The following is a 25,324-nucleotide window of genomic DNA, read 5'->3' as shown; positions in this document are numbered from 1 at the left end:
ATAAATATCATTGAATACTTACAACAGAGTTCATAGGATAAGGTATTCCTATAAATATCATTGAATACTTACAACAGAGTTCATAGGATAAGGTATTCCTATAAATATCATTGAATACTTACAACAGAGTTCATAGGATAAGGTATTCCTATATATATGTTTGAATACTTACGACAGAGTTCATAGGATAAGGTATTCCTATAAATATCATTGAATACTTACAACAGAGTTCATAGGATAAGGTATTCCTATAACTAACTTTGAATACTTACAACAGAGTTCATAGGATAAGGTATTCCTATAACTAACTTTGAATACTTACAACAGAGTTCATAGGATAAGGTATTCCTATAAATATCATTGAATACTTACAACAGAGTTCATAGGATAAGGTATTCCTATGACTGATGACATCAATGGGGCTATATCTGCCTGTAATAAATATCTGTGAATACTTACAACAGAGTTCATAGGATAAGGTATTCCTATGACAGATGACATCAATGGGGCTATATCTGCCTGTAATAAAGTTTAGAAAAATATTAAAATATTTATTCTATTAATTTTCCATGCTAGAAACCTTGAAGTTATATACTGTATGTCCTTTAGTTTCTTTATATCTCCCTAGAGTTTTTCTATACTACATGTTTGTATGTCTACTGTATGAACAATGTATTTCATTTTACATAAAGGAGGGTCTGATTGGGGGGAGGGTCGTTATTCTGTAAACATTTAATTGTCACCCCTTTTTTCTCTAATCTTCAAATAATTAACCCCTTTTTTCTCTCTAATCTTCATTCTTTTTACCGTTATTCTCTAATCTTCATTTTTTAAGGGCATTATTCTTTAATCATTTAACCCCATCCAAACCCTCAAAAGGGAAGTTTAAAGGCTACGCATTTCAAAACTGTGTTCATTTACTCTTTTTGACACACAACTATTGAATAAATTTTAATATCTTTTACTAATACATAATTCATAAATCAAACTTTAGAATTACAAGTTTAATATGCTTATAAACCATAGTTTGTTGGTTTATTCCTTATTCAAGTCTTTTCTGTAAACCCTACCTAACAGGCATTAAACTATCAAGAATTATGATTTTATTTATCATGTTTATCGATCGTTCTACAACAATATATATATTGGTAATGATAAGTTAAACGAGCTGGATTTCTCAGTTAATGTTTCTCAAACAATTATTACCTGGTTAACATCTTACCTGGTTAACATTTTACCTGGTTAACATCTTACCTGGTTAACATTTTACCTGGTTAACATCTTACCTGGTTAACATCAGTTCTCTTTATATCTTGTAATTTCCATTCTGCAAGTAGATAATTGAAACTGTTTACAAACTGGTAGAACAATTTCCATAATTCTATTTTTTCACTGTTTTAAACTGTTCCAATCCAGTTAACAGAAGTTAATATTGTAAATTATGTTTACCTTTCTGAATGATTGGCATTTGACCAGTGTACATAAATTAGTTGTATTCCTTAAAAATGTGCAGACAGAAAAAACAGCTTAAAATACAAATTGAATTTTTATATGAAAAGTATATTATGCATAATATATTGTAAAAAATAAATTGTTTGTTTATTTATTTTTTGTCAATTAGACAATGCAACCATCTGTAGATTAAAAGTGTTTTTTTTTTTTTAATTTCATATTTCCTTGCTCGTCTTTTCAACACACCCCAGACTTGTAATTTCTCAATCATCTATCTTATATCTCTTAACCCTTAGACTGCTGCATTCATTTTTATTGTACTTTTGCGCATTGCTGAATAAAATTTTAATCACTGATGAAATAGACATAATTACTTACAATTGCTGTATCATTGTAAATATTGAATATTCATCAATAAAAGTTATATAAAAAAGTATTGTTAGATTTGTATTTTTTATTTAATTTATTTTTGTGTGAGTCTCTGGTCCTTTTTTACCTGTACAGGTGCAAATAGAGGTAAACAAAGATAAAAAAAAATCCATGTTTTATTAACGAATCCATCAATGTAAAATTTTACAAAAGTATACACGACTTCAAAATTGAACCAATATAGTTAAAAATCTCTTTTAAGAACTAGTTCCATAGTGATTAACAAAAGAAAAAAGTTTCTTCTCGGACCAACAGCCTTTTTAATACAACTATTTTCCCGTATTTTCCTCCGACTTTCACTGCACCCACGTTTACTTCCATGTACAAATATATTTATACGACAAGGTCATTGTTATAGCTTTCATCAATAAATAATCTTGACAATCTTAAAGTTCAGATTTATCGATGTCAGTGATCATTTGAAAGGCGCAATGATAAACATCTCAAGTCCTATTTCATGTCATCCATTTCAAACAAGGTCTCGGGAATCCCGGTGGTTCTCCCTTTAGAAGTCTGCTGTTCGCAGTTTTGCTAGAATTTTTCTATCTCAAACTATTATATATTCTGTTCTCTTCCAAATCCTTTAAATCAATTGCCGCTGTTAAATTGTTATCATTGAAATACTTCTGTACGTGTTGGCCATTACTGCAAATAATATCCGCCATTTTGTCACTTTTTTCATCAAAATTTTTAACTTTTGGTTTTTATCGCTTTAACCTGATTTAAAGTCAAGAGACACTCAAAAGAACGCACATTTTTAACCAATCAGAATCCATACAAATCGAAACTGCCGCAATCTCATGAATATTGACTCCGCCCATTCCATGGTAACGGTGTAAACAAACGAGTTACGGAAATGACTTTAGTCGCACATAGCAGCAACGGACTGCTATTATAATGGAACGACAATAGTCGCACATAGCAGTCTAAGGGTTAACATTAACATCAATGTACCCGATTTCAGTTTTTTTGTTATTTATATTTTTACATTGCCTGTTGAATGCCAGTGGCTGATCCAGGTTTTTTTGAAGAAGGTACCCACTATAGTCACGCTTCAGTGATTCCTGATTCCTTATATAATCAATCAAATGTTTGCCATGAAAGGGGGAACTTAGGCCCCTCCCTGGATCTGCCTATGAATTTGAATGATTATGTTTGATTTAATGCTGAACAGCTGATTTAAAATTGATAAATATAAAATAATTAAAAATGAAAAAAATAACTTAAATGATGACATGCCTTCAGAATATGAATCAGGGTAAGTATCTTTATTTGATTCTAGGGGTCCTCTGATACCAGCTCCCCATGCCACTACAGGAGTTAATGTTTCATGTGGATTCCCTGCTCCATGAGATCCTGTAATTAATTGAAGATACATCATTTCATTTGAATGATTTCATACATTTATTTTCTATTTGTAAAGGCAGCAATGTATAATGTCCTTATTATCTGAATGCACAAGTTTCGAAAGTCCAGGCCCTATGTTGTACTTCTGGACAGTATACACTTCTTTATCCATATTAAATCTTTATGTATAATCATGCAAGCATCTATCAGTCTTATTTATTTGATTTTAACAGAAAGCAGTATAAATTATCTCCTTAAACAGTGTATATTTGATTATTTCCAAATTTCCAAGTTGCAGAACTTTTAAACAATAAAGTATGCAATGGCTTATATCAGTATATTTACTTCTCTTTACACAGTATATAGATCACAGCATAATTATTTACCAATGTTTATCAAACACACTGTCTGACAACATTATAATAATTTTCCATTTTTACTCTTTTTTTTTATTATTTATATATGATAACAATTACCCCAATTTGTCATGCCATGGTCTGATGACATTATATATGTAGTTTTACTATCTCTTTTATAAAAATCATCAAACAGCTTCACCATTTCTTTTATTCCTGTATCAACAAGTTCTATATTCTTTAAATACACCCTGAAAAAATCATGAATCTAATTAGGCGAGTATAGATTTTGTTTATTTGTGCTAGATTTTTTTCCATTTTTTGAGTACCACATGAAATACAATGTATAAAGTTGTGCATTCCTCATCAGTCAAATTAACATAATTGCATACAAAATATCAACCAAAAGGAAATGTCAACTTGATAATTGTCACTATATATTATCCACTACAACGTTCTGTAAAGTATAAATAAGGCTACATTGAAAACTTGTTGGTGCCCTTCTGCTGTTGTTTTTTCTATGGTCGGGTTGTTGTCTCTTTGACACATTCCCCATTTCCATTCTCAATTTTATTACATGCTGTCTCATTGACACATACCACACATCTTTTTTTTTATTCATTTAAGAAAATGTAATATTTATTTTCATTATTTCCACATAAAAATATACTGGTTAAACTGTAAAATTGAATGAAACAATGCTGTTTGATGTAAACATAATATTTTTTACCGATTTCCCAATACTGGTTCAAGTAAAAAAAATCATATTGAAACACTTATAAGTTACAAGTATAAACTTTATATTATAGGTCATCAGACTTACTCTGAGTGTGGTTTGTGTGAGTGTCCATTAGTGTCTATACCAAGCAAATGTAGGAAGAATACAATTTTATCTTTATGTAATTTTTCATACAAATCTCTGTCTAATTTAGCTCTTTCAAAGAAGGCCTGAAAGAGAAGATACATATATCTATAACCAACAGAGTTACACCTTATAATTCACAACCTGCTGAGTTTCTTGAACTTAGATTGCTGTTTCTTAGTTCTTTCAGGTTGTATTTTCAAAGATTATATTCATTTTTACAAGAATATTTTTATCAAAACAATTGATCTTAATAAGTACAAAAAAATGTAAAACTGAATATTTTTATCCAAGGTTTTGAAAGTCACTCACGTTCTTATGATGTGGAAGACCTTTTTGCAAATAACATTATAAGGTTTTTTTTTTAATTTGGGAAATGGTAAAGTTTTGTTTTACTATACAATAAACCATGAAATGCATACCTTATTATAACTGAATCTATTGAATAAGTTAAATTTATAAGCCAAAAAATTGCATGGAAATTTATATAACTTTGACTTTATCAAATATCAAGGTTTCAAGGTTAACCTATACTTACCTTAACTTTATCAAATATCAAGGCCTATACTTACCTGAACTTTATCAAATACCCATGTGTCAAGGTCAGAAGCGTGGGATGCTGCAAAATCTTCCTCATCTGATGTATACATCTCTGTAAATACATGGTCACCACTGGCTCCTGGTAATTAAAGATAATACACATAAAAAGTTAAATGAGTCGGAAGTACATACAAATGCAATGACATGATACATAGTTTGTTTTATATGACAAAAGCTTGCTCAATTTGATCATAATTATCATATAAATAAAAGAGTTGTGAGGTATTTTTCTATGAGACAGCATAGCACCAAATGAAATGATACATAAAAAACAAACATGCCTTTTTCTCTTGGAGGCAGTCTTCTTTAAAATCAAGAATGAGATATATTATACCTCTGGGAGTTAATTTTTTTTCTTCAAACTCTCTATTCCATTTCTTTTTAATGTTTTGGGTACTTTATCTTGAATTTCATATATAACATGGCAAACAACTGTATTCAATATTCATCTGTATTTATATATTATCTATGAAGTCATCATACCTTTTGCAAACATTGGTAAGATATCAGGGCTGCCCCAAGACCAAGTGTTTCTACTCTGATTAAAAACTGAATCAAATTCTACTGGGTTTTCTTTCCAACCTGCAATGAGTAATCGCAAAAACTGGATTAAAACCCTTAATGAGGATTTATTAATAAAATTAATATTAAAATGAATAAATGTAAGAAGTTTCAAGTTGTTGTGACCACAACATGCACAATTGCATTCATGATTAACAATTTCAAACTAAAACTTTATCTGAAATCTGAAATCTGAAATGACAGTCAAAAGGAAGAATGACAGACCAGAAACATAATAGTGCCCCTACTATCATGACTAGATATATATAGTCCTGAGGAAAAAAAAGAAAAACAATTAAACATTTCATCTGATTAAACAAATGGTCAAGATAGACACATTCACATATCTAACAGATACAAGAGTGCACATGCTGAAATGTCTCGCCTTCTTTACTAATCATTGATATTATGTTGATAGACCTAAATATAAAGCTTTATTACAACTGTCACATAAACTCAACATTAACCCAAAGAAAACGAAAAATTGATCAATGAACCATGAAAATGAGGTCAAGGTCAGATGAACCATGCAAGACAGACATGTACAGCTTACAATTCTTCAATACAACAAATATACTTGACTTATTGGTTATAAATCAAGAAAAACAGACCAAAACACAAACACTTCCATACACCAAATATAGTTGACTAATGCATAAAGTATTAGAAAAATAGACCAAAACTCAAAAACTTAACTTTGACCACTGAACCATGAAAATGAGGTCAAGGTCAGATGACACCTGTCAGCTAGACATGTACACCTTACAATCATTCCATACACCAAATATAGTAGACCTATTGCATATAGTATAAGAAAAACAGACCAAAACACAAAAACTTAACTATAACCACTGAACCATGAAAATGAGGTCAAGGTTAGAGGACACCTGTCAGTTGGACATGTACACCTTACAGTCCTTCCATACACCGAATATACTAGACCTATTGCTTATAGTATCTGAGAAGTGGACTTGACCACCAAAACTTAACCTTGTTCACTGATCCATGAAATAAGGTGAAGGTCAAGTGAAAATTGTCTGACGGGCATGAGGACCTTGCAAGGTACGCACATACCAAATATAGTTATCCAATTACTTATAATAAGAGAGAATTTAACATTACAAAAAATCTTAACCTTTTTTTCAAGTAGTCACTGAACCATGAAAATGAGGTCAAGGACATTGGACATGTGACTGACGGAAACTTCGTAACATGAGGCATCTATATATAAAATATGAAGCATCCAGATCTTCTACCTTCTAAAATATAAAGCTTTTAAGAAGTTAGCTAACACCGCCGCCGGATCACTATCCCTATGTAGAGCTTTCTGCAACAAAAGTTGCAGGCTCGACAAAAATAGGCAACAGAAATCCTTTCACACATTGTTTTCAATATAATGGAATTTTAGTCGACTGGCATACAAGTGAGGGGTTTATAAAGCTAAAACAATAATGTGTCCCGAGTACACAGATGCCCCATCCGCACTTTCATTTTCTGTTTAGTGGACCGTGAAAATGGGGAAAATCTCTCATTTGGCATTAAAATTAGAAAGATCATATCATAGGGTACATGTGTACTTTTTCAAATTCAAGTTTCAAGTTGATTGGACTTCAACTTCATTAAAAACTACCTTGACCAAAAACTTTAACCTGAAATGGGGCGAACGGACAAACGGACGGATGGACAGATGAACAAACAGATGGATACACAGACCAGAAAACATAATGCCCATAAATGGGGCATAAAAACAGTTTTGATCCACCATTTTCTGAAAAGTTAAGAATATGACAGTTGTTGTCCATTTGTTTGATGTGTTTGAGGGTTTGATTTTGCAACTTGATTAGGGATTTCCATTTGGAATTTTCCTCTGAGTTCGCTTTTCTTGTTATTTCACCTTTTTTTAGTCCAATTTTAACCTGTTTAGAAATTGGATTTATCATAAAGCATATCCATGCATGTTTTACTATTGAAATAGTTATTACATATTTTTTTATAATAACACTAAGTTGATCTTTTTATTAACATGGGTATAAGAAGAATGTCATTTTTTTTTTCATACCTTTGGCAACAGCACTAACATCTTCATAAAAGCCAGCAATAAGTGCTACATGTCCAGGTCTGGATTCTGTAGGTACTCTAGTGTGAGAAACACCCCAGGCACCATGCTTCTGTATTATATTCCTGAAAATATATAAAGCCCAACAAAATTAATAGTGATACATTTTTTGTACATCCTGAAAGCACTAAAGTGAGAGAAAAATTCATACCCAAATTCTTTGTATTATATATACCACGCTATTTACGAGTTAACATATTTAAACGACGAATCTGAAGGATGAGTTCGTTAAAATATGTTAATGAGTAAGGCGTGGTGTATATGTTTTGTAACATCATTCAAAAGTGGCCTGATGATATTTTTTTAACAACAATAAAATTTCAAGTTGGGAATAGGGCACATCAGACAAGACAAAAAAAATAATTTCTGAATTAAAGGACCTGGGTTCCTCTAAGGCAAACTGGATTTGATTTTTTTCAGGGTCTGGGAATTTTTAGAACAAAATATTCCGGCTCTTTATTTATCATAAAAAAATCTTTAGAAAAAAATATTTTCCCGAATGAAATTTATGAAGTCAGTGACGAAATTTGTAAGTAGAAATTCTATTGTAAAACAAACAAAATCCTTGTCCTCGTGCATTTACTTTTAAAACTGCAAATCAGGCGTAACAAAGAGGCGGAGTTTCATTCATGGTTTAACATAAAAATGTCAGATTAAACCATAGTCCAAGCTCCGCCTATCTACAAGAAGTTGTAAGCAAAAAGTATGTCATAATTCTTTTTAATTAAATAACAAATAACTCTTCATATTAAACCTTGGGTTTTCAAAAACCGACCTATTTAGCAGACTATCGGGTAAAAACTTCAAAGGAAAAATGCAGTATTATGTTACAATAATCATTGTCTTATTGGTTTATTTTGATACTACAATGTAAATATCTAAATTTTGTTTACCAGCAAGTTAAATTAAAAACACATTTATTAAATCTAAATGGTTGACATCATTATGTACACAGTGTATCATGATATATTGAATATGTGTTCTCAGTCTCTGATTTTAAAGGATGAAACTGGAACCAAAAATTAGTTTCCTTTGTCTCATTTAGTATTTTAACTGTCTGTATTGTATGACTTGCACCATATTTAACCAGGGTAAAATAAACATTACAAAAAATGAACTTGGAAGTTCTTATTCAAAGTAAAATTTTATCATGTTCAAAGGGCAACTGTAATTTCATATACAAATTAAAATACATACAATGTAATCATTACCTAAGGTAAGGTGCTCTTGATAGTCCATTTTCATCTAGTCCAAAAAATTTATCAGCTCTTAAACCATCCGCAGAAAATAGTACAAGACGATTGGCAGCAGGTTTCAGAGGGGATACATGTGGAATCATTCCATGAACCAGAGGTGATGTGAAGTAAATATCAAATATTGAGTAAAAAAATACCAAGTGGGTAAACAATCCAGCCAGTACCAAACATATTGTATCTGTATTCATCCTAAAAAATATATACTATTAACAGATTAATTACATGATGTTATAACATTATTCCTTAAAACAATAAACATGAAATAAATTGTACAGAACAAATAAGCCTGAAATAAATTGTACAAAACAAATCAACACTGAGATACTTCTCATACATGTAGATAACCATTATTTATCTGCCTTTAAAGTTCCTTGTAACATGTATAACAATATCACAGACTTTATTGTGGGTCTCATTGGGGTCTAAGTGTGAGCCAAAATTTGTTCCTGTGAAAAAAGTTCCAGTGGAACTAATTTCACATGAAATATGTTCTTGGAGAACTTTTTTCATAGACAATTTCCATATCATTTGTTCCATCTCTATGAAATAAGTTCTACACTTTACCTAGTAAAATAAGTTCCATGTTAGTGAGATTTGTTCCTTACCTGGTGAAATAAGTTCTTGATTTGTGAGATTTGTTCCTCACCTGGTGAAATAAGTTCTGGATTTGTGAGATTTGTTCCTCACCTGGTGAAATAAGTTCCTCTTCTATGAAATATGTTCCACTGGTTAAACAAGTAATCTTATATACCATGTATACTGAGCACTTGTCATCAGTGAGTTTAAAGTCATTATAAAATAAACCATGTATTATATTGATAATGTTATAAATTATAAGTGTAAACATTCAATTTGGATTCTTTTGAGTAAATCAAAAGTCGAATAATGTTCTCAATTAATAAGACTAAAAATGACACTTATGAACCAGGAAAGAATAAGAAATAATAATAAAAGTAATTTCGAAAAAAAAATTAGTAGAGTTAAAGTTGAACATTTGTACTAATTTGAAAAGGACAATGTAACTGATCATTTATTTTAAAGGCATAAAGAAACACAAGACACACTCATTTAAAACTGTGCAACGGCTATAGCTAGGTACATGTATGATTAAAACACCCATGACAGATCAGCAAGAAACAAGGAGGTTGAATACAACATAAATGATAAAACATATATTGTAGATACAAATAATGATACATCATCATTGCTTTTATTTCTTATCTTCATCCTACAGTCATGCCTTAATTGCAAATGTACCCATGCAAGCATAGTACAGCATCTACATGTAGCTTGCATTATAATTGTTTAGTGTAACAAGAAAACATTTTGCTGTGCAAAATGTTAAAGCAGGGACGTCTATTTTAAGTCCTTGGTTAAAGGTACTTATTTTTTGTGAAATAGGTCCGCGCAGAACATTTTCATTGATTCGTGAAAATATAATTTTGTTCAAAACTAATATCATACATTGTCATAGGAACTTATTTCACTTTTTTTTCAAGTTTTAATATTGGAACAAAACTCATGGAGCTGTGATTTTTGTTCCAGAACTTATTCTACATGTAATTAAAAAATTAGTTCTGGAACAAATTTTATAGTGCTGGAACAAATTTTCTGTGATATAAGTTCCGATGGAACATATTTCATATGAAATTTGTTCCAATGGAACAAATGTCACGCCGGAACAAATTTTTTGTTACATAAGCCTGACGGGCGATTGCCTATTTTTTGTTAGCGTGATGCGTGAAAGTCAAATTATTGTGCTGTGAAAAAGGGAAATGAGGTTTAGCGGGACACGGGAAATTACAAAAAGAATGAGAATTGCTTCCTGTATATAGTGTAAGCAGGATACAGGAATCTGACAAAACACTAAGCGGGATCCGGGATCAGAACCGCCCAATGAGACCCCCTTTATTTGGATTGAGTTATCTGAGTTACCTCACTTTTAGTTTTACAAAACCAAGACTAGTATTTTGTTATAGAAGGAGCATGCACACAAGACACATAATTTGTATTTCTGAATTTGATATTCACGTGGAGTAAAAGTGATGTAAATCTCAAAATTAAAGAATCTATCATCATTATTACTCTTAGAAGAACTCAACTATAATATCAGTTCATGCATGAACTGTTTGTAAAGATATCTTACAAAAATATTTTATTTGAACTTTGGTGAACGTTTTTCTTCGTGTCTACTGGTATTTCTACATTCTTTTCTGATAGATAATGAGGGCGTTGACCATGTTTCTCTTTTCCGTTCATAGTATCAGAGTTATCATGTTAATCTACTTGAGAAAACCTTTGAGTGCAAATAGCTGTGCCGGTAATTATCTCCCTTGCTTTGTTTATTTTTATTTCTCATTTTAAAACGCCGATTTTTATTGGTCCCAGTTATATTATTGTCCAATCATAAAAGCGGTAACAAACTTAACTCTTGAAGTATTAAATTACTTCCGGGATTAGATATTGAAAGTAGAAATAAGGAAGTCAAAGTAGGCAATATGACTTCTGGAGTGAAGATGGGACAAATAGAATGGGCGATGTGGGCTAATGAACAAGCCATCGTCAGTTCTTCTAGTAAGAATGATTGAATTTTATATAAACACACAGAAATTCAGAATAATTCTTTCTTCTTGAATGATTTTTACTTCAATACTTGACATGACTGAAGGCAATTTTGACCAGTTTGGGCAGTAAATACTGCTCTCAGTTTTTACTTTCCCAATAATACTCCTCTAGAGACTAGTGGTCAATACTGTAAAATCCTAAAGTGGTCAGTTAATTACTAATTGCCCAATATAGAAAATATAGGGAAATATTTTAAATTCTCCTTTTTTTATGGTTCAGTTAATATAAATGTATGTTATTGCTATGCTTTTAAAAACATTTGTAAGGGGACGACCATTTGATATTCGGGGGGGGGGGGGGGCCAGGAGGATTTGTTTTTGATCGGTTATTTATTTTTGTAAACTGAGAGGACAGATTATTCATTTTCTGCACTATTGAAGCAAGATTTTTCATTTTCATTTAAGCAAGGGACTGATTATTCATTTTTTACCACTTTATTTATGATATTCGAAAAACATACAATTTTTTGAATATTTGTTAATTATGAATAATTAGATTTAGGAAGATGTGGTGTGAGTGCCATTGAGACAACACTCCATCCAAATAACCATTTAAAAAAAGGCAAACCATTAATACATGTATAGTCAAGTCATTGTGTACCATTTAATCAGAATACTAGTAGATCATTATCCCCTTCAGAAATTGTAAGATTCAAGATTTCATTCATAACCTCAGACACATACTTGGGTACAAGAGGACAATATATACAAATATTTTAAGATAATACATACATGACATAGCGAGACAGGACAAACCAAACACACATACATAGTAATAAGTATATTATAAGAGACAATTGGTATAATTAGATTAAGTATTTTATAATTTTCTGAACGAAAAGAATCATTTATATTCCCAAGCAATATACACGTATTGCATACATAATGTATAGTATTAAAGTTAATTTAGTTTGGTTTTACCTAGCCTCTTTCAAAAGTATTGTCAAACATATTTCGCCGAGCGAAGCGAGGCAAAAAATTTTTTAAAAGGGTTTTGGAACCGCTGAAGGCCCAATAAGCTATAGACCTGCTGAGTTATTTATTTTCAATACATTGCAAGTCAGGTAATTTATTTTCAAACTACCACAGAACAAACCATTTATTTTTGTGATTATCAAGGCTGAGTTATTTATTTTCAAAATCCTCCTGGCCCCCCCCCCAGAATATCAAATGGTCGTCCCCTAAGACATATGATTGTTTAATCCTTGTGTTATGCTGTTGCATTTTAATATTATATAAAAATTAAATCACTATAAAAATTGTGTCAATACATTCCAATATGTATAACGTGACGGTACTCAGATTGGAATTCTAGTCAAATTGGCACCTGGTTAAATCATCACTTGGTCAAATCGGCACCCAGTTATGAGTATAGTCAAATCGTCACCTAGTCAAATTGGCACCTGGTTAAATCGGCACTTGATGTAGTCAATTCGGCACCCATGTTAAATATGTTTAATATATATATGTTGTGTACAAGATGTAACTTTGTACAAATTATAATACACCTAATCGCTATTTATTCCATTCCGGATAAGTTCTAAAATTACACAACTTTTCATCCAGTTGAAGCTATCTGGGACCCTGTTTAAACAATTCACCATGCATAATACTTTTTAATGAGACCTGTTTAAACTACCGTAAGTACTTCAAACAAAATATTTTTTTATTTCAATTTTAATTTCGAAAAAAGTGGATCATGCTATATCAAAGTTTCTTGTTGATCACTTTTTAAAGTTTTTCCTCCCTCAGCTCACTGCTGATGACCTCCATTTTCGACCCGTGTGACCTAAACAGGAAGTTGTATAAATGACTGTTTTCCCAGGAATGGACTAAATAGCGATAAGGTGTATTTGTACAGGGTTTTTGTACAAGTTATAAGTTCTTTGACACACATTTTCTTACACCAGGTGGTACAAGTTTATCTTTAAAGGGAAACTTCGCAAAAAAATCAAAAATTGATATTATGTCCATTCTGTATAAAAATGCTCAAATTTAAAAGTTAAAAAGTCGAAGTTCAAATCATAAATAAGTGTTCCGTGAAAATTGTTTTCGAAAATCTAATTCGTTCATAATTCTTTAAAGTAATATACTTTATTCAAATAAATTAGGATCTTCGCTCCACTGATTTCCCGCATGGCTTAATGTATTACTCCCAAAGGTATTGTGAGGGGTGTAAGATGACACGTCCAGGTATTCAAGCCATTTCCTGTCAGGCTTGCAAGTTCATGCATCGTTCCACTTCTGTAGGTATTGATCAGTGTACACGGCCGATAACCTATAACTTTCCATTTTGAACTATCAGGTGCATGTATAATATACATCTCTGTCTTGCGTGTCCGAAAGTGATATAATATACTAGTCATTACTTAACTCATACGCTTGTTTATAAATAAAATTTCTGGTGTAAAGAATATTATTTATAATAAAAAAAATGATACAAAAAAAAAAAACAAAAAAAAAAAAATTTAAGATATACAAATATACATATTTTTTCCAAGGGTTAATTTGGGAAAATCAGCAATTATATGTCTCTGGGAAAATGTAAAATTTACTCGTTGTCAATAGTAAAGGACATAGTTGGATCATTCCAGAAATGTCGATTAAAAAAATGTGCGCACTTGTCGACGATTCGTTTATACGCCCGGATAGAAAGTCACGGAACTACAGCGCAATTTAAAATATATACATGTATACATTGAACATAAGAAAGAAACATACATTTTGTGCAAATTGGGGTAAAAGTTTTGTAAATAGACTAGTCCACGTATACCAACAGTATGTAATCATCCAATTCGATAGACTATTGTATACCAAAAGAAGAAGAAGAAGAGGACCAATTTGATTTAAATACAGGTCGATCTATAACTTTTTATGAACAAAGTTATGAACAAAGTAAAATCACAGATTTATATATCAATTAGATTGTTCTCCAATAAAGAAAGAAATTCGTCATCACCACAATTGTTCCGACATATGCAACTGGACGTACACTAATAATCCCCGAGGGATGTGAATATTTTCTAGGAAAGCTATTGAGTATTAAAGTTTCAAATCATTTTCGGGATTTATTTTCTTTCTTGATATTCAATGACAGCAAATTTAAAGAATAAACTGCTTGTCAGATATTTGTCCGCTTTAGGGATATTCTTGCCAGTTGAACAGACTTATAATTACATTCAAAAATAGGGAAAGATGACATTAAATTCGTTGTCTTTTGTTTTTAAACATCTTTGGTCAAATAGTTATTAAGTATTATACGTTGTGAGACGAAGACTATTTTAATAAGGACGTCCACGATTATGATTAAATTTGGTTGACGTTTTTCACACTTGATAAAGAATATCTATTCGTAATTTTTCGATTCCATTCCAAGAAGACCTTAAATTTGCTGTCAATTTTTTAAAACTTCTCAAGTAGAAAAAATATTTTTTTCTTTATTCGTTCATATTTTATTCCGCTTCGGTAGAGTTATCTTCAGTGAGTCCCAGTTATTAATTTATACGTGGCTTTTAAAAAAGTCTAAATCTAAGTGTTCTCATTCATTTATTTGCCTAATAAAGACAAATAAAAATACTTTGGTAAAGCTATTTATAATTCCTAAGTTCTCCTTTTGATTAGACATCAATCAAGGACAAAAGGTGTAAATCAATTCAATCGGACATATGATTAAAGTTTCCCGTCTTTAACCGAAAGTTGTGTATTTCTTAGTAAAATAACTTATTTGAATTCAAATAAATAATAGCACCAAACATAATTAAATAATTCCACGGCGATCAATTTTTATTTGTCACCAACTTGAATATATATTTTAAATATATGTGTATTGAATGCTCCCTTGTCTTATAATTCACTGATCCGAATAGACAGTCACACCTGGCAAGGTGTGCTCGAGAGGCGTGGTTAATACCGAAGTGCAAATAACAATTTACCTTTCAACAAGCCATCTACGAGTATTGCCACAGAACCGTGAATACACACATCGTATCAACCAAGTCATAGCAGAGATAGTAAAAGGTCAATAAGAGTACACCAACATATTGTCTTTACAGATTATTGTACTTTACTTTGTTCACCTTATCAGTCCGAAAATATATTAATTTAAAATAAATTTATAACTTTTTGTGTTGTCTACAAAAATAATTCAAATATATGCGTTTAACATAGAAAATTTATCTCATGAATATGTACAATTGAACGTCTGTACGTTTTAGCTTCTTATTATCGGATGGTTATTTAGGTAAAGCATAAGTCATCGGCGCGCTTACGATTACGTTAAAATATGATTAAAAACCAAGACTTTTAATGATTGTATTTTAAATCCCGGCATGCAAAAACCAGGAGAAAATGTCACGACCTACAGGAAGTAGTTAATATTTTTTCATTAAATATTGAATTTCTCCTTTATTACTGCACATATAGCGATAAAACTTTGTGAATATATATATTATGTCATAATGAACATATTTAAACCATAAGTAAAAAATCGTGAATTTTCCCTTTAAAAATGTTCTAGTTCAATCTTTAAATTCAAATTTATATACTTTAACCAAGGATTTGTATCGTAGTCTTACTATGCAATTTTTTTAATCCTTGAATTTATCCTAACATTTCGTGCTATTATCCTTGTCCTCACAATGGAAATGAGGATACCTGAATGGTTTAAATTCTAATTTTAAATTTTCTCCTGATACCACATATATATATCCATAAAAAGTCTTTTTGTAGTCTTATAATGTTTTTGTATTAATTCTCACTATTAGATTGTACATCACTACATGTATCATATAGTTGTGAAAATATGACAGAAATATGCAAAACAAAAGCCGGTTTTACATTGTGTTTTCACGCAGCTGTACTTGCTTAAAGTTATTAATTAATTGAAAAGAAAATTTATCAAAACATAATACATGTATTAGTCCCTGTCCCATATATATATTATATCAAATATTATTGGATGCCCAATTGACTTTAAATAGGTGCCGATTTGACTAGATGCCGATTTAACCAGGTGCTGATTTGACTTTATCTATGGGTGCCGATTTGACCAGGTGTCGATTTGACAAGTACCCCTCAAATTGCACCCAATTTGACAGTTTTTTCATCTAGGTTTTTTTATGATCCAGACGAGAGATTCCATTTTGTGTTTATTTTGTAGCCGACCCGTATCCTTCTTTATTATATAGGTCATGTAGGTACACCAATTTGATTTTCAATTCATACGGAATCATAGAAAAATTGGTCTGAACTAACCTCCAAACCATCAATGATTCTGTAATGAGGAGTACCCAAATTGCATCCATGCTAAAATTTTATTTGTCAAAAGTCGAATAACAGAGCTTTTGTTTATTTTTTTCAAATATTTTGAACAATAAATTATTGGATATTTGTCCATGCTTACTCTTCTTTTTTAGCTCACTTGACTTGAAAGGCTAAGTGAGCTTTTCTCATCACTTGGCGTCCGTCATCTGTCGTCCGTAAACTTTTACAAAAATCTTCTCCTCTGAAACTACTGGGCCAAATTGTACCAAACTTGGCCACAATCATCCTTGGGGTATCTAGTTCAAAAAATGTGTGGCGTGACCTGTCAAACCAACCAAGATGGCCGCCATGGCTAAAAATAGATCATATTGGGTAAAATGCAGTTTTTGGCTTATAACTCAAAAACCTAAGCATTTAGAGCAAATATGACATGGAGTAAAATTGTTGATCAGGTCAAGATCTATCTGCCCTGAAATTTTCAGATGAATGAGACAACTTGTTGTTGGGTTGCTGCCTGTGAAATGGTTATTTTAAGGAAATTTTGCAGTTTTTGGTTAATATCTTGAATACTATTATAGATAGACATAAACTGTAAACAGCAATAATGTTCAGCAAAGTAAGATTTACAAATAAATAAACATGACCAAAATTGTCAGTCGACCCCTTAAGGAGTTATTGCCCTTTATATTAAATTTTTAACAACTTTTTGTCATTTTTTGTAACTTTTCTAAAAATCTTCTTCTCTAAAACTACTTTGCCAAATTTAACCAAACTTGGCCACAATTATCATTGTGGTCTATAGTTTCAAAAATATGTCTGATGACCCAGCCTACCAAACAAAATGGCTGACATGGCTAAAATTAGAACATAGTGGTAAAATGCAGTTTTTGCTTTATATCTTTGAAACTAGGACATTTAGGGCAAATCTTTCAAGATTTAAATGTTCATCAGAATAAGATATATCCCCTCACAAATTTTCAGTTGAATCGGACAACCTGTTGTTGGGTTGCTGTCCTAAAATTGGTGATTTTAAGGAAATTTTGCATTTTTTGGTTATTATCTTGAATACTATTATAAATAGAGTTAAACTGTAAACAGCAATAATGTTCAGCAATGTAATATCTACAAATAAGTCAGCATGATCAAAATTGTTAGAGGACCCCTTAAGGAGGTATTGCTCTTTATAGTCAATAGTGAACAATTTTTCGTCATTTTTGTAACTTGTATAAAAATCTTTTCTAAAACTACTTTGCCAAATTTAACCAAAATGGCCACAATCATAATACTAGGGTATCTAATTTTTTTTAAAGTGTCTAACGACCCCGCCTACCAACGAAGATGGCCGACATCAGTAACACATTAACAGGTGAGCGACACAGGCTCTTGAGAGCCTCTAGTTTTAAGAAATGGATACTTGAAACATATTGTATTTGCTAATTTAAAAAAAATGACGTTTTGATGACATCACACGGCGACGTGTCGGTACATTTTGCTTTTTCAGTAAACACTTCAACTGTTCAAAAATACTGTGAATGTTTTGTGTATATCTAAATATATTGACCTATTATGAAGGACATGTTTCAGTAGTTTGAATATCATTACTTTTATTTATTCTGTGGTTTGTCTTTTTCAGTCATTATATTAGGAGGAATACTTGGAGTGGCTGGATTTTTTAAAGGATGGGAAATTGGAATTTATGCCATGTATCCTTGTTTCTAATGTGCATTGTACACACACATGGTATTCTCAAAATAGTCCTGAAATTGTATGTTCATAAGCCATACTTGTTCTTATCAAACTACATGTACATTTACATTCAACATCACTAAAAAAAAATAGACATGGAATTTTAATAATATTTAACTGCATGTACATGAACATACAATGTTACCAATACTTGTTCTTATCATAATACATGTACAATAGATATAGGAAGATGTGGTGTGAGTGCCAATGAGACAACTCTCAATCCAAATAACAATTTAAAAAGTAAACCATTATAGGTTAAAGTACGGCCTTCAACACGGAGCTTCGGCTTACACCGAACAACAAGCTATAAAGGGCCCCAAAATTACTAGTGTAAAACCATTCAAACGGGAAAACCAACGGTCTAATCTATATAAACAAAACGAGAAACGAGAAACACGTATATATTACATAAACAATGAACATCAACCTTCAACACCACACTCCTCTGAAAAATTCAGATGTAAAAACAATAAAAAATGATTGTAATGTCTTTCAGATTTTGTTGTAAAGTTGGAAATTTTATAATATAATAAGCCTCTAAATAAAAGGTCCTACAACATTTTAATCTTTTACATACATGGTTTCAGATTCAATTACACCACCCAGTCCAGTACAACCTGGTTTTGATTCTTTATTATTGAATATGAAACAATGAGTGTTTGGTTCAATTACACTTTTCTATTGTAGCTTTTATTTTCACTGGAACCAAATTGTTTTTTGTTAAATTGAAATCTGATTTGAGAAAAGGCTAAGTTTATTATTTCAAAGACTTTTTTCTAACACAGAATCGTCCCAGGTTTTAAGAGAGTGCAGTTTTGTTACTTTTAAACTACCGGTTAAATGACTTTAATTTAAAGAAAAACATACCTGTCTTAGTTTGAATTTTCTTCACTAATACTAAGTGTAGCTGGTGTACTGGTGTTTGTATTGGAATATCCAAGAGGTAAAAGGTTAAAAGGAAGAACGCAAGAGAGAATGTAAGTAACAGGATATAGTAAAAATATTGCAATGTTAACTTCAGTTAAGATGTATGCTGATAAACAGGACTTTGAACAATATTGTCAATTCTTACAAGTGATAAACATTTGTTACATAAAATAGAAGATGTTGTACGATTGCCAATGAGACAACTTTTCACAAATTGAAGTTGTTACTTATAACAGATTTTTACTTATCTTTACCTGTGTTACAGGTAATATTGGATGAAAATTAAAAACATAATATATTTGACAATTCAAGTCAAACACTCTAGGATGTATATTCTCTTTTCCAGTTGTTAGGTACATCTCATATAATTGTTAATACCCTCGAAAAGAAAACCTGCACTTTAAAAAATGTTAATATGCAGTGAGTAATGCATTTTTCTAAAATAAACATAAGTAAAGATTATCATTGGTCTTTTCTAATGAGATTGATTTTCTAGATTGAGCCAGTATGGCGAATCTGTTAATTGCTGTTTCACCTATGACAACTTTGTTAATTTCATTGACAACCAACACGTGCCCCCTTAGTTTCTAATGATAATTTTTCATATCACTCTTTCTGTGCTGAGAAAGGTTTCTGAGTTTGAATATGAAGTACATTCTATTTCCCCTTGCTAAAATTGACAGGTATATATAGACAAGCAAATATTTGTGGTGGATTTTTTTCTGACATTGTTTTTTTATATAGATCTTCCTGAATACAAATAATATGATAATATAAAAAAGATGTGGTATGAATGCCAATGAGACAACTATCCACAAAAGACCAAAATGACTCAGACATAAACAACTATAGGTCACTGTACAGCCTTCAACAATTACCAAAGCCCATACCGCATAGTCAGCTATAAAAGGCCCCGAAAAGACAATGTAAAACAATTCAAACGAGAAAACTAACGGCCTTATTTATGTAAAAAAAAAAATATGTATTATATACATGTAAGACTTAAGCATTTACTTTTAAGTATTTAATAATGTTAAAAAAGAGGGACGAAAGATACCAAAGGGACAGTCAAACTCATAAATCTAAAATAAACATGATGTATTTGAATTTCAATCATGTTTAAAGTGATTACATTGTATTTTTTAGGTTTCAAAAATACTTTACTAAACTTTTGAGTTGCTGTGGGCCTGTTTCCAGGAATTACTTTGTTAGATTTATTATGCATTTAATGTAAGTATAAGCTATGAAATAAGGGATGGTGTATATCAGCCTTAAAGCCACCTAACATTTTGTTAAAGATTTTTTTTAACCACAGGAATTAAAAATAAACATGAAATTCACAGATTTATGGTGAAAGGTGTTGTGTGTACATTGTTTATGTCATTATGAAACATGTAAATAATTATTTTGTGAATGGTTTGTTATATTTCAATATTATTCATGATGTGATATCTAGTTATTATTGTTGTTCAAGTCTCATTAAAAGAAAAATGATACCTGTGAAAAATCCTATTTACAGTATGAAATAGCTACTGCAAGGGGAGAATTAATTTAAAAAAATGAATAACTCATGGTTTGTCTTAAGTATATATTCCAGAGAGAATGCAATAATGAAATGCATCTTTCAGAGACGTTTCATTTTAAAACCAATTACTGAATATTTTGCAAATCCTGGATGAGAGAACATATTTTTTTTTATTGATTATCTCCCTTAAAATTCCTCTCCATAGTAAAATTATCTATTCTATACCAACAGTTTTTGAGAATCTCTGTACATACATATTTTTATATTATCCACAATAAAAAGAAGTTAGCTTTTTTGGAGGCCTAATTTAATATTTTTGGGACTGTTTTCTTCCTTGCAATTGATTCACAATAACTGAAGTGACTTTTCTTGAACTGTCACGGAATAGAAGTTCCTTCATAATGTAAGTTCCAAATGGAGAAAATATTCTGGAATATTTCTTCCACAGGAATAAATGTTACAGCAGATGTTCCTAACGGAATAAATAGTATAGAATATTTGTTCCATCAGGTACAGGTATTATGACATTGGTTATAATAAAGTTTCCACTGGTTTTAACTTCTGTTAGGTGGAACAAATATACGTTGACAGTACAATTGATATTATATTTTTCAGAATGCATTTTAATCTAGGCAGGAATACTATTAATATAAGTTACTTATCTTGATTTACTATATTATATTTTTCAGTTTCTTAATATGCAATATTTTTTCTAACAATAAAAGGTTACTTCCATTTAATGATTTTATTTTCAGACCATGATTTTGAATCCACATTTACTACAGTTAACTCCCTTGAATAACTTGTTTGATATTTTTCAGACTGTGTATACCAATGTGTTTTATACTAGCTACAATAATGGGAGGAATCTCTTTATTTACAACAGCCATGATTTATTTAGTGGTAGGTGATCAACTACAATGTATTTAATGTCAAACTTTTAAGTTAACTTCACCAGATGTTATGCAACCAACAATCAATTAAATTAAAATTTACTAATGGAAAAACAATCCCATCCCCCTTTCACTATTGAAGGTGCAGTAAACAGATGCATTGTTCTTTTAAATTTTTGATAAATTTTAATGGAACATACAGAGTTAAATGAAATGATAACATTTTTTTTATGTAAAAAAAATAAAAATAGTAAAGGTCATACACTAGTTAATGATTTTTTTTTATCCTGTGATAACTTCTGTAATAAAAAATATATTCTAAAGAATAAAGAGAAATTATTTAAAGAATAACTGTTTTGATTTTATTACAGGCAGCTTTTAAAGGAGAAGAATGGAAACCAGTAGGTTTAGAGGAAAAGACAGAGAGTACAGCTAAACTAGATGCCAAGTCATTCCGCCAACCAAAGATGCCCCCTCCCAGAGCACCTCCTTCAGCCAACCAAATCTAATCTCATGGATTGAAAGGATTTTACGCAAGGGTATTTTGGGACATATTTCTCCACAAAGCAATAGACATTTGCAATTTATGGTTTAGGTAAACCATTCTCAATTTTAAAAGTAAAAAAGTGTGAACATTATACATTTTGTATATCACTGTATACTACATTTTTCATGAGTTATTTTTACAATCACTTCAAAAAAAAATCCCATATGTATCATGTATGTTCAATCTGATTTAAATACAGATCCTGTGTTTTACTTAACAAGAATCTGACAATTTCTGTTCTAGTAATTATTACATCAGCTGAATCATTTTAAGATCATTATAAGCCATGCTTGGATACAGAATTTGAATTTTTAACAGATTTTTCACGACTGATTGATATATTGACATCAATCTTTTTTGTTATCTTAGATTAAGATAGAATTTTTTAAAAGTGGAAAGGTCAACTTAAGACTTATTCGTTTATTCTTTTACAGTTAAAGGCATGTCTTTGTTACAAACATTTTTTTTTTACTTTAAACTTTATAGAATATTGCAGTTTGATATACATACTTTTATGCATTTTTCATAATCTGAGGACATTTTGTGCAATAAATTTTCCTTTTTTATTACCAAAAGGTATTATATTAATACATTTAGTGCTTCTTTTTTCATTAAAATTAGACTGTGTGTACCCATAAGCGAAAACATATCTTGTTACAAAATTTAAGTTGAACATCTCATTCTGATTGTGTTGTAGCAGGGAAATTAAGTGTGATTTGAAGAACAAACATGGGTCTATGTTAGATGTATGAGTAATAGTTTATTGTCAGTGTTAAACAATAGACGCATAAAAAATCATTGCATGAAATAAAACTATCAATCTTAGCTGAATGGTCAGAATCAGCATGTCACCATAACCTGTAAATTGGTTAAAATTATATCACCTCAAATTATGCATTATTTGCTACCTCTATTGCAATGAAGAAAATCCAAATCACTATTTGTCGTTTAAGGGGTACCCAACACCTTAACCAAAATTAATTTTGCTCGTTTAATTTTCTTAAAATTTTGACAAAGTATTACCTTTGACCCTTTGACAAAAATGATCAAAAATATAAAAATTTCCAAAAAATTGAACCAACCGTTTATTCAGAAAAATTACACTGGTTATATAGCAGTTTGACAAAATCTTATTTTGATCATTGAGAATTAGCTTAATATTCCCTTACAACACAACGTCATTAAAACGTTCTGTTGATTTTACAGAGTTATCTCTCAGTAGTGTTAGGTACCTACTAAGTCACACTCAGTTTTGATTGTAAATTTCCGAAAATTCAAACTGAATGTGATGCGTCTTTTCTATTACATAATTAAATCAGTTTATTTATTTTATATCACCTGATTCTAGAAGCATTTAACTGTTAAAATTGACAATTTTTGTTTTGTTAAGAAATTATATTCTTTGTTTCATGACATTTTTTAACGCAATAATCTTGCCATGTTATATATGGTCCTTGATATATTTATGTAGATATATATACATGTACCGTTATTTGAATTTTTATTTTTATATGTTTTTAGAGAAAATATAAGAACAAAACAATGTTTTTTTGTTATTTTTGTCTCATGCAAGCTGCAAGACACAGGGATTGATATACCGTGGCAGCAGGGTAAACTATTTGTACAACTTTTTATTTAAGAAGGTAAAAGACCAAAGATGCATCCTACCTTGTGTACAGGTATCTTATGTTATAGAGTTTCCATCTATTATTTGTTCATTGACCATGACCTTCTTTTCTGATCTGATTTTCAAGTACTATAATCAATAGGTCAACTATATTTGGTGTATGGAATTGTTGTAGGATAAACATGTCTGTCTGGCAGGTATAATCTGACCTTGACGTAATTTCAAGGTTAATCCGGTAATGTAAATTTTTGTGTTTTGGTGAGTTTTCAATCTAAATACCATAGGTCAACTATATTTGGTATACTGTGGATTTATTTATTTTTGTGGGTACCAATTTTTGTGGATTGAAGAAAACACATTTTCGTGGATATTAAATTTCATTGTTTTGGCTAAGTTTGCAAACATTCCTTTTGAAAATTTGTAATTTATTGAATTTTTAAACGAAATCCACGAAAATTGGTATCCAACGAATATGAATGAATCCACAGTATTGAATAATTGTAAGGTGAACATGTCTGTCTGAATGGAATAATCTGACTAGGTGATATTTGTAGTTAAACCTTTATCTGTAAGACTTTAAACATGAAATCAATTGTCAGTACAGCAAGCACAACATTTCAGCGTGAGCACTATTGTTAAATTATTGAAATGCTAGTTCCAAATGAACACTTATAATAAGAATTGTATGCAAAAAGCTTCTACCATCTACAGCTAACAAAAGTTTCAGCTAATTTGTTTAATGACAGAGCTACTAGATCTTCAAAATTAGGTCTAGGGTTGGTTGATACCACTTACTGTCACCTTTTCTTGTATGATCTTAGATAAGGTATTGCCACACTTCTCAAAGGAGAAAATGGCCATAAAAAATGATTTTGTTTTCATTAAATTTTACATTTTTTTTTTACAATCCCTTTGATAACTGTTATTGGTAAGTTGAAACTATAATCCGCAGACATTGACTCTTTTCTAGTATAGTTTAATTGCCTTTAAGTGACAATTTTTGTCCAATTTTACTTTTTGAAGAGCATTACCTTGAACATTAAATAGAAAGAAACTAAATACCAATGATGAACATCAAGGCAAGAAAGATTAATAGTCACATGACTGAATCATTATTTTTAGGTAGGCATAACTATCCATAGGTGACAGTGGAAACTATCCTATATAAAGCTACAAGTAATTAAGATTAAA

General features: G+C 30.7%; 2 protein-coding genes across 2 annotated transcripts in view; one reads left to right on the top strand and one right to left on the bottom strand.

The window, feature by feature from the left end:
- The window catches only part of LOC134722370 (GPI ethanolamine phosphate transferase 1-like), a 36,123-nt gene extending 24,821 nt beyond the window's left edge, over window positions 1–11,302 (bottom strand). The window contains exons 1-10 of the mRNA XM_063585986.1: window positions 11,126–11,302; window positions 8,935–9,168; window positions 7,667–7,788; window positions 5,530–5,628; window positions 5,019–5,125; window positions 4,408–4,532; window positions 3,705–3,835; window positions 3,121–3,237; window positions 1,287–1,327; window positions 373–519 (exon numbers count right to left, since the gene is read on the bottom strand). Of these exons, the coding sequence (XP_063442056.1) occupies window positions 373–519; window positions 1,287–1,327; window positions 3,121–3,237; window positions 3,705–3,835; window positions 4,408–4,532; window positions 5,019–5,125; window positions 5,530–5,628; window positions 7,667–7,788; window positions 8,935–9,168; window positions 11,126–11,238 (1,236 nt within the window). The 5' untranslated portion in view covers window positions 11,239–11,302. The remainder of the gene's footprint in view (window positions 1–372; window positions 520–1,286; window positions 1,328–3,120; window positions 3,238–3,704; window positions 3,836–4,407; window positions 4,533–5,018; window positions 5,126–5,529; window positions 5,629–7,666; window positions 7,789–8,934; window positions 9,169–11,125) is intronic.
- Window positions 11,303–11,404: 102 nt separating this feature from the next.
- On the top strand, window positions 11,405–22,489 carry LOC134720876 (cytochrome b-245 light chain-like). The gene is made up of 6 exons (XM_063583425.1): window positions 11,405–11,553; window positions 18,499–18,568; window positions 19,517–19,591; window positions 20,688–20,771; window positions 21,888–21,969; window positions 22,331–22,489. Exons 1-6 carry the CDS (start codon window positions 11,478–11,480, stop codon window positions 22,466–22,468), a joined length of 525 nt encoding a protein of 174 aa, XP_063439495.1. The 5' UTR covers window positions 11,405–11,477; the 3' UTR covers window positions 22,469–22,489.
- Window positions 22,490–25,324: the final 2,835 nt, after the last annotated feature.

The sequence above is a fragment of the Mytilus trossulus genome, chromosome 6 (assembly GCF_036588685.1).
Source record: "Mytilus trossulus isolate FHL-02 chromosome 6, PNRI_Mtr1.1.1.hap1, whole genome shotgun sequence".
NCBI lineage: Eukaryota > Metazoa > Mollusca > Bivalvia > Mytilida > Mytilidae > Mytilus > Mytilus trossulus.
The sequence above is the reverse complement of the archived record's forward strand: the minus strand, read 5'-3'. Positions and strand labels throughout refer to the sequence as shown.

Excerpts from the sequence above, each read along its gene's own strand:
- LOC134720876 (XM_063583425.1), top strand. The coding sequence starts at position 11,478 with ATGACTTCTGGAGTGAAGATGGGACAAATAGAATGGGCGATGTGGGCT. Across the intron at positions 19,592-20,687 it reads GGAAGAACGCAAGAGAGAAT|GTTTCAAAAATACTTTACTA; the intron begins GTAAGTAACAGG and ends TGTATTTTTTAG. Across the intron at positions 21,970-22,330 it reads CAGCCATGATTTATTTAGTG|GCAGCTTTTAAAGGAGAAGA; the intron begins GTAGGTGATCAA and ends ATTTTATTACAG.